This window comes from Arvicola amphibius, chromosome 14, assembly GCF_903992535.2.
Source record: "Arvicola amphibius chromosome 14, mArvAmp1.2, whole genome shotgun sequence".
In the NCBI taxonomy this organism is placed as follows: Eukaryota; Metazoa; Chordata; class Mammalia; order Rodentia; family Cricetidae; genus Arvicola; species Arvicola amphibius.
Window position 1 is genome coordinate 45,698,285 of NC_052060.1, and position 18,173 is coordinate 45,716,457.

The window sequence follows — 18,173 nt, forward strand, 5'->3', positions numbered from 1 at the left end:
CAACTGCTCAAATATCAATTTGAACTCTTTCAATTCATGTAGGCTTTCTGGTCCTGAAAAGCGAACAGGAGTGGAATGGGGTCACCACTTTGCTATGGTCTAACCTCCTTTTAGCTTGGCTGATGGAAGGTCTTGGACATTGGTGCTATGAGCTTTAGTACTGGAGTGAAGTCTCTTAGATTTTGGGGACAGTGCTAAAAATTTCAGGTTCTTGTTTTGTTAACAACTAAACTGGAAGAGTGATTAATGTTCTGGAAGAAAGACTCAAGAGTACATACAAAAGAGTACATTTGTTGTAAACGTAAGTGTACTCTTAGGAACATTTTGGTAAACTAGTTGTAAGTGCAATAGAAACATAAGGAGAAAAGACAGGGAATTCCAAGTCTGCATTCAAATGGAATTCTGTAAGTTGTTAATTGACAGAATTTGGGAAAGAAAATAGGGAGGTCCTGACTTCCTTGCTCATGATCTCCCTCCTTTTGCTCCTCATCGGGACCTTGGGAGCTCAGTCCGGTGTTCCTATGTGGGGCTCTGTCATTTTCTCCATCCAATGCCAGGTGAAGGTTCTATGGTGATATGCAAGATATTCATGAGTATGGCAATAGGATCTGGACATTTCTGGCACCCTCTCCTCAGCTGCCCAAGGACCTAGCTGGGGGCGTCCTCTGGACACCTGGGAACCCCTCTAGAGTCAAGTCTCTGCCAACCCTAGAATGGCTCCCTTAAGTAAGATATATAATTCCTTGTTCCCATATCCACCCTTCCTATATCCCAACCATCCTATTCCCCCAAGCTCTTCCCATCCTCCACTTCACACTTTTCTCGCCCCATCCCCCCTCCCCCCATCCCACCCCACCCCTATGTTCCCATTTTTTGTCCGGCAATCTTGTCTACTTCCAGTATCCAGGAGGATAACTAGATGTTTTTCTTTGGGTTCACCTTATTATATAGCTTCTCTAGGATTTTTACGAATTATAGGCTCGAGCAAGGAAGTCAGGACCGTGAGGAGTGCGTTTACCCATTGAGACGGTGGGACAGATCTAACAGGAGACCACCAAGTCCAGTTGGAATGGAACTGATGGAACAGGGGACCAAACCGGCCTCTCTGAATGTGGCTGACGGTGGAGGAGGACTGAGAAACCAAGGACAACGGCAATGAATGTGAACTCTACAGCATGGACGGGCTCACTGTGAGCCTTAACCTTCACCTGGCGATGGATGGAGATAGAGACAGAGCCCCACATTGGAGCACCGGACTGAGCTCCCAAAGTTCTGATGAGGAGCAGAAGGAGAGAGATCATGAGAAAGAAAGTCAGAACCATGAGGGATGCGTTCACCCACTGAGACGGCAGGACAGAACTAATGGGAGACCACCAAGTCCACTTGGAATGGGACTGATGGAACATGCGACCAAATCGGACTCTCTGAAAGTGGCTGATGTTGGAGGCTGACCGAGGAGCCAAGGACAATGGCGATGGGCTTGGTCTTTACGACAAGGACGGGCTCTGTGTGAGCCTTGTCAGTTTGGTTGCTCACCTTCCTGGACCTGGAGGGAGTTGGGAGGACCTTGGACTCAACATAGTGTAGGGAACCCTGATGGCTCTTTGGCCTGGAGAGGGAGGGAGTGGGGGTATGGGTGGAGGGGAGGGGAGGGAAGGGGGAGGAAGAGGGGAGGAGATGGCAATTTTTAATAAAAAATAAATAAACTGGAAAAAAAAAAGAAAATAGGGAGGTCATGGCTGAGATTTTTTTCCCTCCCAATATAAAATGAAAACATGAATCTTCCAATTCAAAGAGCTGAAACAAATCCTCAGGAAGATAAGCAGGTAATACATGAAGATTTGTGCACCAAAGGAAAAGTATATTATCAATCAAAGGCACTGAAGGCAAAAGGCTATGCATAGTTTTGGAAAAACACTATAAAGTGTAAGTAGAATTATCTTATTGTCAATTAGCTGTTTATGCCAATGTTAACTGAATCAATAAGCAAGTAGTCTGTTGTTCAAGAACACAGAGAAAGCAGTACTTCATCAGGAAATGTTTCTACTCTTGTGCACTTAGGAATTTACTTTGCAATGGGAGTTTGCAACTATAAGTTACTGGCCCTAGAACCCCTCTGCTGCTGCATGATTAGGAAGCTGCATGCCTGAGTTGCTTTCTTTTGCTGAAGCTGTCAATTTGACTCACAATGCCTTGAATACATTTTCTTCAGCAAGGAATTCCTCATGCCCAGCCTCCTCTTTCATATAACTCGTTTCCATATCCAGACTTACACAAATGGATTTGAATAACAAAACAAATCATCCTTGGATCACTAGCAGTGACAGTTTTTATGAAAAATAGTTTTCAGCTTTATAGTTTCTAAAATACAGCAAGGCAGAGCAGAAGGAAGTTGAAGAACATGCAAATGAGATAGCCCATAGTCTCTGCCATATGTATCAAAGAATAACTAACTTAACAGCATCATTTCGTACCAAACATGAGCCCCAAGACAGTGAGACAATGACCGTAGAGTGCAGTTCTGAAAATAGATATTCAGAGGTATGGAATGTATTCAACAGGCCTGAGGAGATACTGAACAGTGTACTTGGCTAACTTCATGTGCATTAAACACAGAGGAAGAGTGACATGCAAGGGCTACTGATTACCTTTAACAGACATATTACTATTGTCAAAGAAAACATTAACTTCATAATATACCCACATAAAAGACTACCTACTTTATTGTTTGCTTCAAAGAAGTAATTCCAGAATCTAAGCTAAAAACCATTTTAATTTTTTTTTTTTTTGGTTTTTCGAGACAGGGTTTCTCTGCAGCATTTTTAGAGCCTGTCCTGGAACTAGCTCTTGTAGACCAGGCTGGCCTCGAACTCACAGAGATCCGCCTGCCTCTGCCTCCCAAGTGCTGGGATTAAAGGCGTGCGCCACCACCGCCCGGCACAAAACCATTTTAATTGTGTGTGCACTAGTGGCGTAGCACATGTATGGAGGTCAGAGGACACTTTGTGCTCTCCTTCCACCTTACATGGCTTTGGAGTATGGAGCTCAGGTTGTCAGGCTTGTGCCGACAGCACCTCTACCACCCGAGCCATATCAACAGCCCGAATTCCAGAATCTGGAACACTATCCATGGGAACTCCTTCTCCATTCAGATAATGGTGGTTTTGAGGATTTTATAATCCCATTTCTCCAGAGTGCAGGAACACCTCTACCTGCCATCATCGCATCTGCACTTAGGAAAATGGAAGCAGGATTATATGTCTTCTGTATTTCTTCTCAGTACCTCATATTTTTATACTTTCAGATCTCTTCTTGTCCATAACTGTAAGAATTCATCTGTAAAACTTTATGTGACAATAGATTTTCAATGGATATTTCATTAAGATACTTAGCACATAACATACTGTCTCAATGTTCATAAACCCAATTTAAGTGGTTTGCTTAAAATGGTTTGTCTGTTATTCAGGATGAACCATTCTGAAAGCCAGACTCAAGATATATGAGCTATTAATGGGTGTGATGCCTCTCATCTTGTGAAAAATCCTCTATTTGTCACAGATTTCTAAGATGTTTCTAACAAAGCTGATCCTAATCTTTGAATCTGTGACTGTGAGGAAACACCATTGCCTTGGCTAAATTGTAACATGGCACAAATTGATCCTTACAAACACATTTATTTTTTAAAATTTCATATGATTTACACAATTTCTCCCCTCCCCCCAGCTCTTCCTGTGTTCACTCCATGCTTCTGTCTCTTAAATTCGTGGCTATGGTCTATCTTTCTTTAAATATTATTGCTACACACACAGACACACAATTATATAAATATGGTCTGCTGACCATTTGACCTTGCTCATATGTAAATGGCACATTTGAAGTTAAAAGAGGGACATTTTTCCTTATATCCAGATGGGCCCATTGTAACCATATAAATTATCAGCATCAGGCATTTCCTTCAGGTGTGGGAAGTTAGAGAAATGAGAAATCTGTATGGCTTACTGCTGCTTTGGAGATGGACAAGCTGTATGGTAAGGCACATAGCTTCTAGGACTAGAGCACAGATCATGGCAATTGGAACTTCAGACTTGTGGCTCCAAGCATGAGATTTTACAATGAGCTGAATATGGCAGTTTCTAAGTTTAGTATAGCTTAGTTGATAACTATGTTTAGTTAAAAATTTGTGTTCCTGAGAAATGTACTCCTACATTAATTATTGTTCTTGTCCCTCAAATTAGTGAAACTCCAAGTAGAGATCTAAATTATTAGAGGCTCTAATGTCACTCAGAGTCTCAGCATTTCTATGTTTTCCACATTGAGGTTTGGATACTCATGCTTACAATCTTAGGATACTGCCCATAGCTCTTCTGGTTTTCAACAGTCTCATTTAGATAGAAGGAAAATGTAAAAAAGCAAAGAATTTCATGAACTGACACAAAAGTCACTCAAACTTTCCCTGAGATCACATCTAGAACATGTTGCCTTCTTTGTTTAACAGTATGCCAAATCAGCTTGTATGGCTGCAAGGTGCTGAGTGGGGTAGCTGTTCCACCTTAGCTCTTTGTTATTATACACACAGCCAGGAAGGAAAGAACAAGCATGGGGTAGCTCACCTATCATTGTGAGTAGAGTTCTGTGCCTTTGGAGAAGGGAATTCAAACTTAAAACACATCTCACTCCTGAGACTAATCGGGATACAGAACTTTTTGACAAAAGCTTTTCACACAAACTTTATTCTCCAGGTCTGTGGGTGCCTGGAGGAGGGTGGGACAGCATTTGTATGCACATGTGTGTGAGGACATACATGTGTGGGGGCAGAGGTCAGTGTCATTTTCCATATTCTTTTTTTGAGACAGGCTCTTCACCAAGCCTGGAGCTCACCCATTTGACTAGACTGGCTGGAAGTTCCTAGCAAACATCTGAGACTCTGCTGAGCACTGGGATTACAAGTGCCTGTCTGGCTTTTCGTTGTTATGTCGCTTTTCTCTATTGTATTACTTTTTCTTCTCTCTTTAAAGTCTTTATTACTTTTAAGCTAATTCTTTCTTTCTGTGACTGTCTATCCTTCCTTCCTTCCTTCCTTCCTTCCTTCCTTCCTTTCTTCCTTCCTTTTCTAAGCTTGTGCACATTGTAAAACACACTGTAACCTGTTTAGAATTTTTTTACATCTGGACTTCTTTTACCGCCTAACTTTTAATATATCTTAAAATAATATTGCACAACAATTCAGGACTTGTAGTAGGATAGCTTGGTTCTGGTATTGACATACTGCCTTGACTGTTGTTGCTTGTATTCTTATGTTGGTCTCTAGACATCTTAGTGTGGGATAATAAAAGGTCTGGGTACCAATTTTTGAATTTGTCTTTGTTGAATGACTTTTCCCCTTGGTTTCTGTTTCCTTTCTGGTTTTCTGGTCAGTGTGACCTGGGCTTCTCGAAGTCTCTTTAATCTCTGGTATAACAGAGCATCTCTGCCCCAGTTGAAGGTTGGGGTGAGGCAACTAGGAGGGCCCAAGACTGGTGATCTGGGAGAGGAATGGTGAGATAGTGAGAGAGTGGGGGAGTTTGGAGGGCAGGCAGCCTACCTGGACTTCTATTTTGCTTGGTCTCTGGTAGTGCGGGGAGTCTCCACCCCAGTTGGGGACTGAGGTATGGTGACTAGGAAGGTGGGGAACTAGTGATAGAGGGTGGGCAGAGGCTGAGATAGTGGGAGGGGTTTGGTGGGCAGGCAGCCTACCTGAACTTCCCCCAGTTTCCTTGGTCTCTGGTAGTATGGGGAGTCTGTGCCTTGTTGGAGGTTGGGGCGCTGCAAGTAGAACGGCTGAGGACTGGGGGAAGGGTGTGAGGGTACTGAGAGAATGAGAGAGTGTTGAAGTGTGTGGAGAGGGTAGCCTACCTGGACTTATGCCTAGTCTTATTGCATCATGTTATGCTATATTTGGTTGATACCAATGGGAGGCCTGCTCTTTTCTGGAAGGAAATGGAGATGCAGTAGATCTGGGTAAGAGGAGAGGTTGGAGGGGAGTGGGAGAAGGGGAAGGAGGAGAGGCTGTGGTTGAGATGTAGTATATGATTAAAGATAAGAAAAAAGGCATGCTGTCAGGTAAAAGAGATGTAATGATTATCATCTTGATTTTATATGGAAGAAAGATAGAAAATGAAGGGCCAGTTTTGTAGTGTTAGGCCTGGCCAAATAAGTAATCACTACTGCAAATAGGTGAGGAAGAGTAGATTGTTGGATTGCTGTTGGTAAAGGAAGGCAAAAAGTGTATTTTGAGATGAAAAGTTGGATTATCCTGCAGTTGGAAAATTGTGACTGAAATGCCTTACTAGAGAAAACAGGTGGAGTCAGTTGCTCTTATCACATCGTTTCTGCCTGTGGTACTTTGGGCTGGTCTTTCCTCAGGATCATGTGCCACATGATAGCACATTGTTCTAGCTCCTTTAGTAAAACAGAATTATTATATAGTGTAGTATCTCATGTGTGAAGAGAACATGAAAATCAAGTCAGGGTTTTCTGTTTTTACCTATTGGCTATCATTAACAATGCAATTGCATTTCTGTCTCTAAGTATTTTCATCTTCTAAAGTAAGACAGTGTTTTCGAATTCAAATATTGCCACAGGTGTGTGTTTACAATGATGAATATTAGAGATGCTGAAAAAAGCAAGGCTAGCATGCTCTTAATTACAATCTGCAGTGTGTTTAACAAAGATGATCTGATTATCATCCGAATATCTGCTCTATAAAGCCTCAATTAAGCAATGTGGATAAATGTACTGGTAAATTGCTTTAATCAAAGCCTTCTGCATATTCTAGTAAACCTCACTGTATTATGACCTGCAGTTTTCGCTGTGAAGAGTTTGATTGAAAGCTTTGGTTGAAAGCTTGAAGTTTTCATCTTCTTTTTTTCTTCTTTCTTTCTTTCTTTCTTTCTTTCTTCCTTCCTTCCTTCCTTCCTTCCTTCCTTCCTTTCTTTCTTTTTTTCTTCCTTTCTTTTTTTGAGACAGGGTTTCTTTGTAACTTTGGCGCCTGTGCTGGAACCATCTCTTGTAGACCAGGCTGTCCCCGAACTCACAGAGATCCACCTGCCCTGCCTCCTGAGTGCTAGGATTGAAGGCATGCGCCACCCCTGTCCTGATGCTTGAAGTCTTCTTAAGTCACTTCACAAGTATGACAAACTTTTTGTCAAATAATTTCTTAGTGACTTTTAAAATTATGTATTTGAGATAATTAAGATGAAATCGTAGGCTAAAATCTTAGATTATTTTAATGTAAACTCTTAGTCATGAAATAATAACTATAGTGAATTACACATTAACCCAAAGCATAATAAACTCACTTCTTTAGTGTGAATCATAGTGAGTTGCTTTTAAAGATAAAATATATTATGAATAATAACTAATACTAGAAACAGAAGTAGAAAGACATGTTTCTTCTAACTGGAAAGAAGTAGTTCTTTAATTGCCTAGTACATTATCTTGTGTATGGCATGAATGTTGTTGCGTTGTTTTGATATTAAGTATGTATACCACAGCAGGATCTTTCCCTAGTGACAGCTAACTCTTATCTTAGTCATTATTCTAATACTGTGTGTAATGGATTAAGTAAAAACGCTGCAGGTTCCCAAGTGGCAGTAATGGGTGGTGGGTCCTGAGAGCAACCAGTCCCAGGCAGGGATGGCATACAAGACCATGAGGAGAGATAGATGGATGGGCATGCCACAAGACTATGCCAGATCTCTGAAGGTGGCTGGTCCTGGGCAGGGAGCCATGTGGTGGCCATGTGGATAGGTATGCCATTCAGAGTGAGGTCGGATATTTATTTAGTGGGTTATGGAGGGGAAAGGTGAAAAGGGGAGAAGAGGAGAGAGAGAGAGAAAGAGAGAGACAGAGACACACACACACACACACACGGAGAGAGAGAGAGAGAGAGAGAGAGACAGAAGGGGAAGGGGGAGAAGTGGAGAGAAGGGAGAGACCAAAGCTGCCTCTTGGAGAGAGAGATAGAAAAGGGAGGACTCAGGCTGGAAGCTGAAGATCAGCTTACCTCTGAGGGAGGGGGGCAGAGCAGAACATTACTCTGTGAAATGACACCAGGACCACAACAACTCTTTAAAGGAAAACATTTAGCTGTGCTGGCTTACATTTTCAGTTGTTTAGTTCATTATGGTCAGCACAGGAAGCATGGCCACATATAGGCAGACATGGTACTGGAGAGGTAGCAGAAAGTTCTATATCTGGATCAGAGGGCAGTGGGAAGAGGGAGAGACATTGGGCCTGGCCTGAGCATTTGGAGCCTCTAAATCCACCCCAGACACACCTCCTAATCACTGTCAAGTAATACAACTCCTCAGTGAGCAAGCACTCAAATATACGAGTTTATAGGGACACTTTTATTCAAACCATCAGAAGTCCTAAACAAGTACTCTGGATCCCACACTCTACCTTTCAGACTCCACATCTCTCATCTATTCCCTGCCCTTGCCTTTTTTCCAGTTTCCTGTCTAGATTTTCCAGTTCTCATCTAAAGATCTCATTTTAATAGTCCTTCAGATACTTTCAGCTTTACTTTTTAGTTGTCTTCTCTACTCATATTCAAAATATGGCAACCATCATGAGAAGGAAGTTAGTATCTGTCTTAATTAGAGTTTCCATTGTTGGGATATGAGAATATGGCCAGAAGCAACTTGGGGAGGAAAGGGTTCGTTTCATCTTAAAGCTTGCTCTTCATTGTCCAGTAAAGTCAGGGCAGGAACTGAAAAGAAGCAGAGGTCATAGAGGAATATTGCTTGCTGGCTTGCTCTCATGACTTGTTCAGTCTGCCTTCTTATAGTACCCAGGACCACCTGCCCAGGGGTAGAATGACCCACAATGGGCTGGGCACTCCCACATCGATCATTATTTAAGAAAACACATTATAGGTTTGTCTACAGGCCAGTCTTATGGAGGCATTTTCTCTACTGATTGTCCCTCTTCCCGAATGACTCTAGTTTGTGTCAAGTTGACATAGAACTAGTAAGCACAGAATCTATTTGGCCCTTGGTATAATGTGGATCCTAAGAACCACTTATCTGCAGGTGAATTTACCGTCTGCCTTTCAGAGTTCAGTCCTTTTTCCACTTGAGGCATTTTTCAAATGCTCCGTGGTAAGCTCCAGCTGTGGTTTTAGCTTCCCTGGTTTTTATTCCTCTATTCTAATCTATGTGACCTTGAAAAGCTCTGTTAATTCCACTTTCCCTTAGACCAATCCTTCCAATCCTTGACAAATTCATTCTTTAAACCTTGTTGAGACCTAGTAAATGCCCACAGGGAAGGAAACAACTTGAATTCCTGGCTGGCTCACGAAGTGCTCCTCCTCTTCTTGAGTTTGGTGCATTAAATCCCCTTGTCTTTGCAGCTCTCCCATAATCTTAAACTAAGATTAAAATGTTACCAAGTTTGTACATCAGTAACAATTTTGAGATAAAAAGCAATTTATAAATAAATGGTCTCTGTCAGTATTATTCAAAGGTTAAATTTGCCAGAACAATCCAGTCTTAGTTGCAAAGGCACAGCTGCACACATAGGTAAAGGGAAGATTGACAGAACTCACAAGTACTGAGGCATTCATTACTTTCATCTAATTAGGTAGGTGCAGTTTAAAAGTTGGAATCTCACAGGCCATCCCGTAGTGCTATATTTCAAGAGAAAGCAATAAATAGCCTAAGTAACGAATGTCAAGAATAAAAAGCTTCCTTTCTTTCCATCTGGCAGCTGCCATGAAATGTGCTGAAATGGCTGATACAAGTACATTCAGGAGCTGTGGAGAAAGAAAGATGTGATTCTCCCCCAAGAGTTCCTGATGGCAGTAACACTAGGTCTCTGGGCTCAGCGGGGCTCTCTGCACCACGCAGCCTATAAAGTAGGAATAAAAGGTCGAGCAGTCATGAAACATAAGGATTGCTATGCATCCTAGTGCCCAGTTTCTCTGGGTGCAACTTGTGGCCAATCTGTCCATCATGGTGTTAACCAGCTGAATTTGCCCAAAGCCATTTCAGCCCATTTCAGAGAAGAGAGACTGGCACTGCTGTGGGATTCTGGGGGTCTTGAATTCTTTCTGGGTTGATGAGGATTCCACGTGTATATTTTTTGAGGTTATCCTCACAAATTCATTCTATGAAGCTCCCAGAAGAAATCCTGGATCACCGGAGCAGTCCACAGCACAGGTAGATATAGATTACTCTGATGCTAAAACTCAAGTCCAGTTTCTAATTTGTTACAGCACGAGATCCAACTCATGAGTGAGATGCTCAGTTGAGTCTTTAGCTGGGTTGAGGGTACTAACAGTGAAGTCAGTGCTGGTGATCATGGTTTTGGAAGATCAGAACCCTTGTACACTTCTACATGGCTGGGGCCAGAGCATACAGGAAATTTCATCTGTCAAAGTCATAGCAACACTGGAATTTGAAAATTCAGATTTTGGGTGACATCAGGAACTGGCACCTGGGGTTGTAAAGTGAGCAACTTTAGCGGTTCTGAATATGAGTACTTTCCGATGGGTTTTGAACTAGAGAGTACTGAATGAGATCACCAAGTTTATGAAATGGTTTGTACAGAGTGCTAGCAGGTTGACTCCCTTACTTGAAAGGTGGTTGGAGCCAGTGAGTTTGTTTACATCCTGGGATTGAATTGTTTGTCCTCCTTGTTTGCAGATTAATATACTAGAGGGTTTTCCTTTCAGTGTCTAGCCAGCATCTCTTTTCTGATGTGGGGGTCTCATTGAGGGCTTCATCAGGGCCATCCTGATGAAGATGGTGACTGTGGTGGTAGTGGTCACACTAAACCCCAGCATGCCACCCTAAGAATCTTACAAACATTAACTGTACCAGTGCTTGGTTGGGTCCTTGACTTTCCGAGGAGGAGGTCAGGAGCTTGACATTCACTTTTTTTTTTTTAAATCAGACCTCTCAAATCTTTCATTTGCTCTCTCATTTCTGCTTTTGTCTGCTGTCCCTGGGAAGAGTACCCACTAGTTCTGCTGGTCTCCTCACTAGTGTGAAATGTTAATGTTCTCTGCTTCTTTGAAAGGGTAGTGTTTAAGCCTATGACCTAGATTTGTGTCCTAGTTTTAAAAGAAAATGAGATCAGGAAAATGAGAATCAGATATTTTTAGCTTTTTGTGTTGGAAAGGAAATTCAACTGATACATGACCAGGGTTCAAATAGTAGGCTTGGTGGTGTCAACTTGGCACAGTCTGGAATCCCATGGGAAGACAGTCTCAATAAGGAATTGTCTGAACTGGAATTGCCTGTTGGGTCTGTGAGGGAATTTCTTAGTTGGGCCAGTTGAAGCAGAAAGACCGACTCTTAATTTCGGTGGCACCATGTCCTAGGCTGGACCCCGGGCAGGTGAAAAGGAGAGTGGGCTCCATTCTGGCAATCATGCGTGCACTTCTCTTCTGGACTGTGGATGCGTCTAGTTGCATCAAGCTCCCTCAGTGACTTTCCAGCAGTGGTGGCAGTTACCTGGGACTGTAAGCTGAATAAAAACCTAAGGATCACAAGAAAGGTAGCATGTTCTTATGTACATGGGATTCTTTTCCTGCCATGGTTCTCAACTCATTTAGGGCACTAAATACTGGAATAACTACATTCTTGCTACTAGACAGAGTTCCACATTAGTTATACTAAGTTTCGTTTGGGGACAGTTACTTAACAGTTACTATCTTGTTCAGGTAAGATGCAGATTAAAGATAAATAAGGTAAGTCAGTTTAATAAGCAAGCAGTGAGTCAGTTTTCTGGTAAGCATAACTAGTTTTTTTTTCCCTCTGTAGAAAAAGCACCAACAACTTCTTTAGTAACCTAAACTCTGTTAGGTTAGCCTCGTGTTTGAACTTACATTGAATTAGTTTTTTCTAGAATGGTAAGGTACATTAGTGTTCCCGTACAGTCAAGTCTCGTGTTTTACTTTTGTAGACCTGTTTTGTCCTTGTACTATTTCTATGATTTATATAATTATGTTCATTTTATTAAACAGCCAGAGGGTCACAAAGTTGAGTGGTTAGCTTAAGGCTACACACCAAACAAGCATCTTATAGTTGAAACCCACACTCAACCAAAATACTCCCTTGTATCTCAGTAAATCATTAAAACTTATACATTTTAGTGTTTTATCATTTTTATGTGTATGGGTGTTTTTACATGTGTGTCTATATATCATGTACATGCCTGGCACCCAGAAAGGCCAGAAGAGGTGTCAGATCCCCTGGAACTAGAGTTACAGATGGTTGTGAGCCACCACGTGGGTGGTGAGATTCGAACTTGGGCCATCTGGAAGCTCTCCAGCCCCAAAATGTTTTAGTTTTTAAATGCATATGGTAGGTGAATTGATTTAAAAAATAATATAGCATACAAAATAATTTGTGCAGAATTTTAAGAAAAGTTTTCATTGAGATAATTAGGTAACACTTTAAGGCATTAATTATGCACCTAGTACATGGCATTTGTATTTTAGTTTAGAATTATTGTTATAATTAATATGTGGTTCATATTGATTAAAATGCAAATGTAGCTGCATATCATATAAAGAACAGTAAATGATGAAAGCAGAAGCTTTCCAACTTAATTGGAACCTATTAAAAATGAAAGAAGCAGCCTCATTTTGCAGAACAAGTCAAGTATGCTGGTTCAGAATAGTAAGGCAGGGATAGCTTTGCTGTCTATGAAAACATCCTTATTGTTCTGAGTCTTTTATGGAATTCAGTGTTCATCATCAAAGTTGAATATGGGCATCTGATCATTGTCATGAGGTCTACTCTTTAAAGTATTCTGAACTTAATTTCATGATTCTGTTTTCCTTACTTTTGGATCATGATTTTGTGGAATCTACTTTACAATTTCTGTTTGTAATTAAAGACATTTTCATATATTTCTAAGCAGTGCCTTTGCTAAGAGTGAACGCTTATCTAGCATGTAGCTGGATGTCTTTCATATAAAGTATGCCTATGCTTATCTCTCACATTTTTTTAGATGATGCCAGCTCCAGGCAGCTATGATGTTCAGAAATCGTATGATATGTCCCAAGTTAAGCACAACTACATGCCTCCTCGTAGTTCAGCGGCTGAAAAGAAGCATTCTTCATTCTTGAGTGCAACTCCTCGGTGCCTGGGGAAAATCGATGATGGGCCAGGTAAGGATGACTGTTCTTTGAGGCTGAGGGGAAGTCACAGTTTCATACTGAATGGATGACCACAGTCACTTCACGGTGGTAGCAATTAAAGTACACAGACTTCCCCTCCAAAGGAAAACAGGGAATAGTGAAAAATGTGAGACTTTTTATTTTCAAATGTAAAATTTGTCTAAGGTTTATGTCTCATTATTATTCCAAAGACATTTTATCAGTTTTAGTTAAGATAATAAATTCATCTGGCATTCTGTTTTGTGAAAAACACAGAACTCTTAGCGCATAAGAAGTTATTAAAGGAGAAAGACACTTTCCTCCAATTTGGAAATCAGTATAATACAAGAAATACATGCCAGTTACGTAAACTTATTGGGTACTCTTGAATGTCAGGAATGCAGGCTCAACGGTTAGCTTTGTCAGCTTATTAAAACTGTGAAATGCCCAAGGCACTGGTGAAGCACATGTGTAGTTGTGTGCATGTGTTCTCAGACAGGATTACCCGAGGCAGGAGGCCTGCCACGATGAGGCCTCTTAGGGCCTGAAGCGCTGGGATGGATAAGATGAAAAAGGAGAACGTCAGCTGACTACTGGCCTTTTCTTTTCTGTTTCCCGGTCCAGGGAGATGAGAGCAAGTTTTCTCATGTGCTGTGGATAGGAGCTGGTCCTGTGACCATGCCTTCCCTTCCATCGTGAGATGCAATGCCCAAAACATGAACCCAAGCAACCCTTTCCCCTTAAATTGTTTATTGTCAGGATTAGGTCACAGTAATTAGAGAAGTGACTAGTCCAGCAGCGAATATACAGAGAAATATATATTTGAAAGTTGAGAGTTATAAAAATGATTTAGTGTGACTTCCCTGCAGACAGGGTCTGTGCACCCACCTAAGATCAAGGGCCAAGTGAGTGTCTCAGTATCATACTGCCGCTGGGGCAGTGGTGACATCCAGACCCAGCTGCTGCTAAAGACCATGTTGGGGTTCGTGGACCTACCACAGCTGGGGGTCTGACCCGAAGTCTGGGTTCTTCACTGCCACTAATGGTCCCATAGATGCTCAGGGTTGAGGTCACAACCTGAGTCCTTGGTGGTGTCTGGTGACCACACAACTGCTGGAATCATTCCCAGTTGAGTGACTGTTTCCTCCACCCAGAGTCAGGATGTCCTCTGGGCCTCAACTGCTACTAAAGACCACATCTAGGTTCATGGTCCAGCCGCAGCTGGTGTCTGTGTTGTTGTCTGTGGCCAGTGGCACCTCAGGAGGCCCTAGGAATCGTGCGAGACGGCAGAGGGCTATACTCAGCCATTCCCACTGTTTACTGCCCTGGGAAAGCTGGCCTTACTTCTGCTGCACTACAGCAAGAGAGCCGACCCATGCACTACTGTTACGTTGTCAAGCTTCAGCTTTGTTCTATGTCAAAATTAGAACCTAGCTGGTAGTGGTGGTGCTTCCTAACTGATTAGTATGAAAAAAGTTCTTTCTCTTGATATATTTACCATTATTGAAGGAGCCCCTGCACAGAAGGGGTTTCCTCCCAGACACCAGATTAGGCACAAACCACACTTAAAACACCTGTTTTTCACAGAGAGATCTTTGTTAATCAGGGAAAAAAGGTTAACCTGGCTACTTTGTGATTCAGGCAGAAAACAACAGCAAATGACCTTGCAGGTGTAATTTTTAAGAGGATGAAAAGGAGAGGTCTGTGTTAGAATGGACTAAGATGTGGCGCAAAGGAGATAGAGGATGAGGGAGAAGGGGAAGTGGACAAGGAAAAGGGAGAAGGGGTGTTTGTCCCAGAAGGACTGCCTCTGGGTAGAGAGGAGACAGACATGGCACATAAGCAGATGGCTAGTTATAAAGGCAAAAGGGGAAACCTCGTGTTAGGATGAGGTATTTAATCTTATTTGGACATGTTTATTAGGTGAACCAAAGAGGGCTTTGGTAGTCAGACTCAGGAGGAGGAAGTGGTCAAATAACGGAATATATCTCTGTGGCTAGCTTTAGGAATATAGCCTAATGGTTTTTAGCAAGGCAGAGGGACTGGGGAGTAGGGCAAGGCCTCCCAGAGCCATGCTTGGTATGCAGGAACTGGCCAGAGTCCCTTAAGTCCCCATCTATGTATTTTCTGATGTAACTACCTCATTTCCACTTGCAGTTCTGAATAGTTCAAACGTTTGCCAGAGACAAATATATTTCATACTTTTCAAGAATAGTAACTTTACAATAAAGCGTAATGATAAGAGTTGTTTGTTTCACGTCCCATGTCAGTGCTTGTTTTATGAATGAATGGTGTCCTTTCATATCACACACCTGTTAGAAATAAAGTAGTGACAATTGTTTATTCTGCTTGCTATTTAGTCATTGGTCGTTTTGTTTTACTTTCTTAATTAAAAAGCTGTTCTTATTTTATGTGTGTGTGTAAGTGCCTGCGCGTATGTCTGTGCACCTGGTGCGTGCCTGCGCCTATGGCTGTGCACCTGGTGCGTGCCTGGTGCCCATAGAGGCAGAGAAGGGCATTGGATCCCTGGAGATGGAGTTACAGGCAGTTGTGAACTGATGGTTGTGGGTGCTTGGAACTGAACCCAGGTCCTCTGCAAGAGCAATAAATGGTTTTAACTACTGAGCCAGTTCCCCAGCTCCTTGTTTTACTTTAATACCTCTGAAATGGACTTTTTCATATAAATAAAAAAATTCATTATATATCAAAAAATTTTATGGTACTATGTTATTTATAGAAATGAAACTGTAAGACTGTTTAAGAGTATGGGATGCGTATTTGCTATGATTATTTTGAGGGCTATGCTTTTTAGAACAAAAGAATAGATACTATTATCTTTTTTACTTTTAAATAAAATTGAAAATTAAAACCAATTTCTTAGCTTTATATATTTGTAGATAAAGATTTAGGAACAGAAGTTGGTAAATATATGAACAATCTTCTAAGATTCACAGATTTATAAAGTATTTATCTACTGACTCGGCATTTTATTGCCGTGATTTTATTTTAAATGGCTTTAAGACTTTAACAGGTATGGAAGGATTTTGTCTTAATTACAAAGGAAGCCTTTCCTTTGACTGCATATATTTAAGAAAGATAAAACTCATTTTCATTAGTCTAAATTAAACAGGGAGAGAGTATATTTGCAATCAGTATTCTGTATTCCATTAAATGTTGTGTAACCAATAAAAACACATTAGAATCATTTAATGAAGAAATTATTAAATGAGGTGTATCACATTATAAAGCAATCTCCTTTTATTACCCCAAGTTTTAATTCATGGGTATGTAAATTGATTTTGTGATTGATCCAACTCAGGTAATGTGAAATTGCTAAGTGGAAAAGTACTTAAATATTACTTTACCTCTTATATTGACCTGCTTTGGAACATTTAGTAGGGAGAATGCCTAGCAATTTTAAAGAGAAAGTGGATGGTGAAAACATTGTTTAGAGTAGGAAGTTGGAGAGTCTCCTTAGAGGTGGATGTGTAATAAACTAGCAGTAGTCTTCAAGGACAAGTTGGAAGAATAGTTCTAATATATATGTCTGACTCTGGATTCTGTTCCTAGTGGAGTTGTCAATGACCAGCACTCTTAGCATTAGTGATGACAGTCATCAAATTCAAGATTAATTTTCTAAAAGAAAAGCAAGGTTCCGTTGACCTGAGTGTCAGCTTTAACGGAGTTCCATTAAAAAATGTAGAAATACTTTATATTTTATAAAATTTGGAAACCTTGGCAAAAGATAAAATTAGTTTTTCATTCATTCATTTCATTCTGTTCTGAGAGCCTGCTGTGTTTAAACTGTGTTCAAGGCCTCATGACACAGTAGCAAATAAAGACAAATATTCTTGCTCCCCAGCGCTTAGCTTCAGGTAAAATGTGTGTATATATATATATCGGCTAAGTGAATGAGCCAGATGGGGAAGTGAATGAGAGACAGAAGAAATGATGCAGTCAGAGAGACATCACATCTGTGGGGAGAGGTAGAAGATGTAGAGTAGTATGGTTCAGAGTGATATGAGAGTCCTTTAGATAGTGTTATGGAAGGAAGCCTCACCGCAAAAGCAACTTTTGAGTAACTCCAAAAGGCTCACTTTTGAAAAAGTTTGTTTTTCTTTTTCTTTTTCTTCATCAATCTAAAAATAGTTTCTCAGGTAAGCAAGATAGTTCAACAAGTAAAAACATTTGCCCAATAAGACTGTGACCTGAATTCTGTCTCCAGATCCCAGGTAAAGGTGGAAGGAAAGAACCAGCTCCACAAGTTGTCTTCTGACCTTCACACATGACCCCACACTCACATTAGACAAACACGCACAAAGATTAAATTATTTTTTTCTTAAAATCTTGAAGAAAAATTAAATGCCTTAATTTAAAAATAAACAAAAAAACCCCAATCTATAGTTCTTTCTTTTCTTAGATAGGGTTTTGCTATTAGCCCAGATGCCTTAAAAATCACACACTCAAAACCCCTCCTGGTTAAGTTCCCAGAGTGTCTGAGAAAACGCATGTGTGTCTTTATTCCTTTGTTTTGGTTTATTTCTCCTTGTCATGACATGCAGCCCAGAGCTGCCTCAGACTGGAGATGCTCATGGCTCTGTCTCCTCAGTGCTGCAATTGTCAGCATGTATCATGGTACTCAGGATATTTACATTTTAAAAATGATTATTATTACATTTTATTAATTGTACTCATCAGTGTGTGCGCGTGCGCGCGTGCGCACGCGCACGCACGTGTGCTCTCACATGCTCTTGCCACAGTGTGCAGCTTGCTAGAATCAGTCTCTTTGTACTCTTTGTTTTCTGGGACTAAATTTGGTTTGTCAGGCTTGTGCTCTTTCCCACCGAGCCTTCCTTTTTCATTCCTTGTCTCATCTGCTCACACCTATCTATTGTGTTTGACCTTCATAGAGTTATCCATCCCTCCTCCCCAGACCCCACTCTATACCTAACCTCTTTGGTTATGTGGATTGTAGCTTTCTTATTGACAACTAAACAGCTAAAATCCACATACTACTTCA

The 18,173-nt window shown here is 41.1% G+C and overlaps 1 protein-coding gene across 2 annotated transcripts in view; it reads left to right on the forward strand.

Annotated features, from left to right (window-relative positions):
* Stpg2 (sperm tail PG-rich repeat containing 2) overlaps positions 1 to 18,173 on the forward strand; it is a 344,055-nt gene that overhangs the window by 110,735 nt on the left and 215,147 nt on the right. For both annotated transcript variants that reach the window (XM_038311496.1, XM_038311498.1), the window contains one exon: positions 13,006 to 13,165. In XM_038311496.1, coding sequence (XP_038167424.1) covers positions 13,006 to 13,165 — 160 coding nt within the window. The remainder of the gene's footprint in view (positions 1 to 13,005; positions 13,166 to 18,173) is intronic.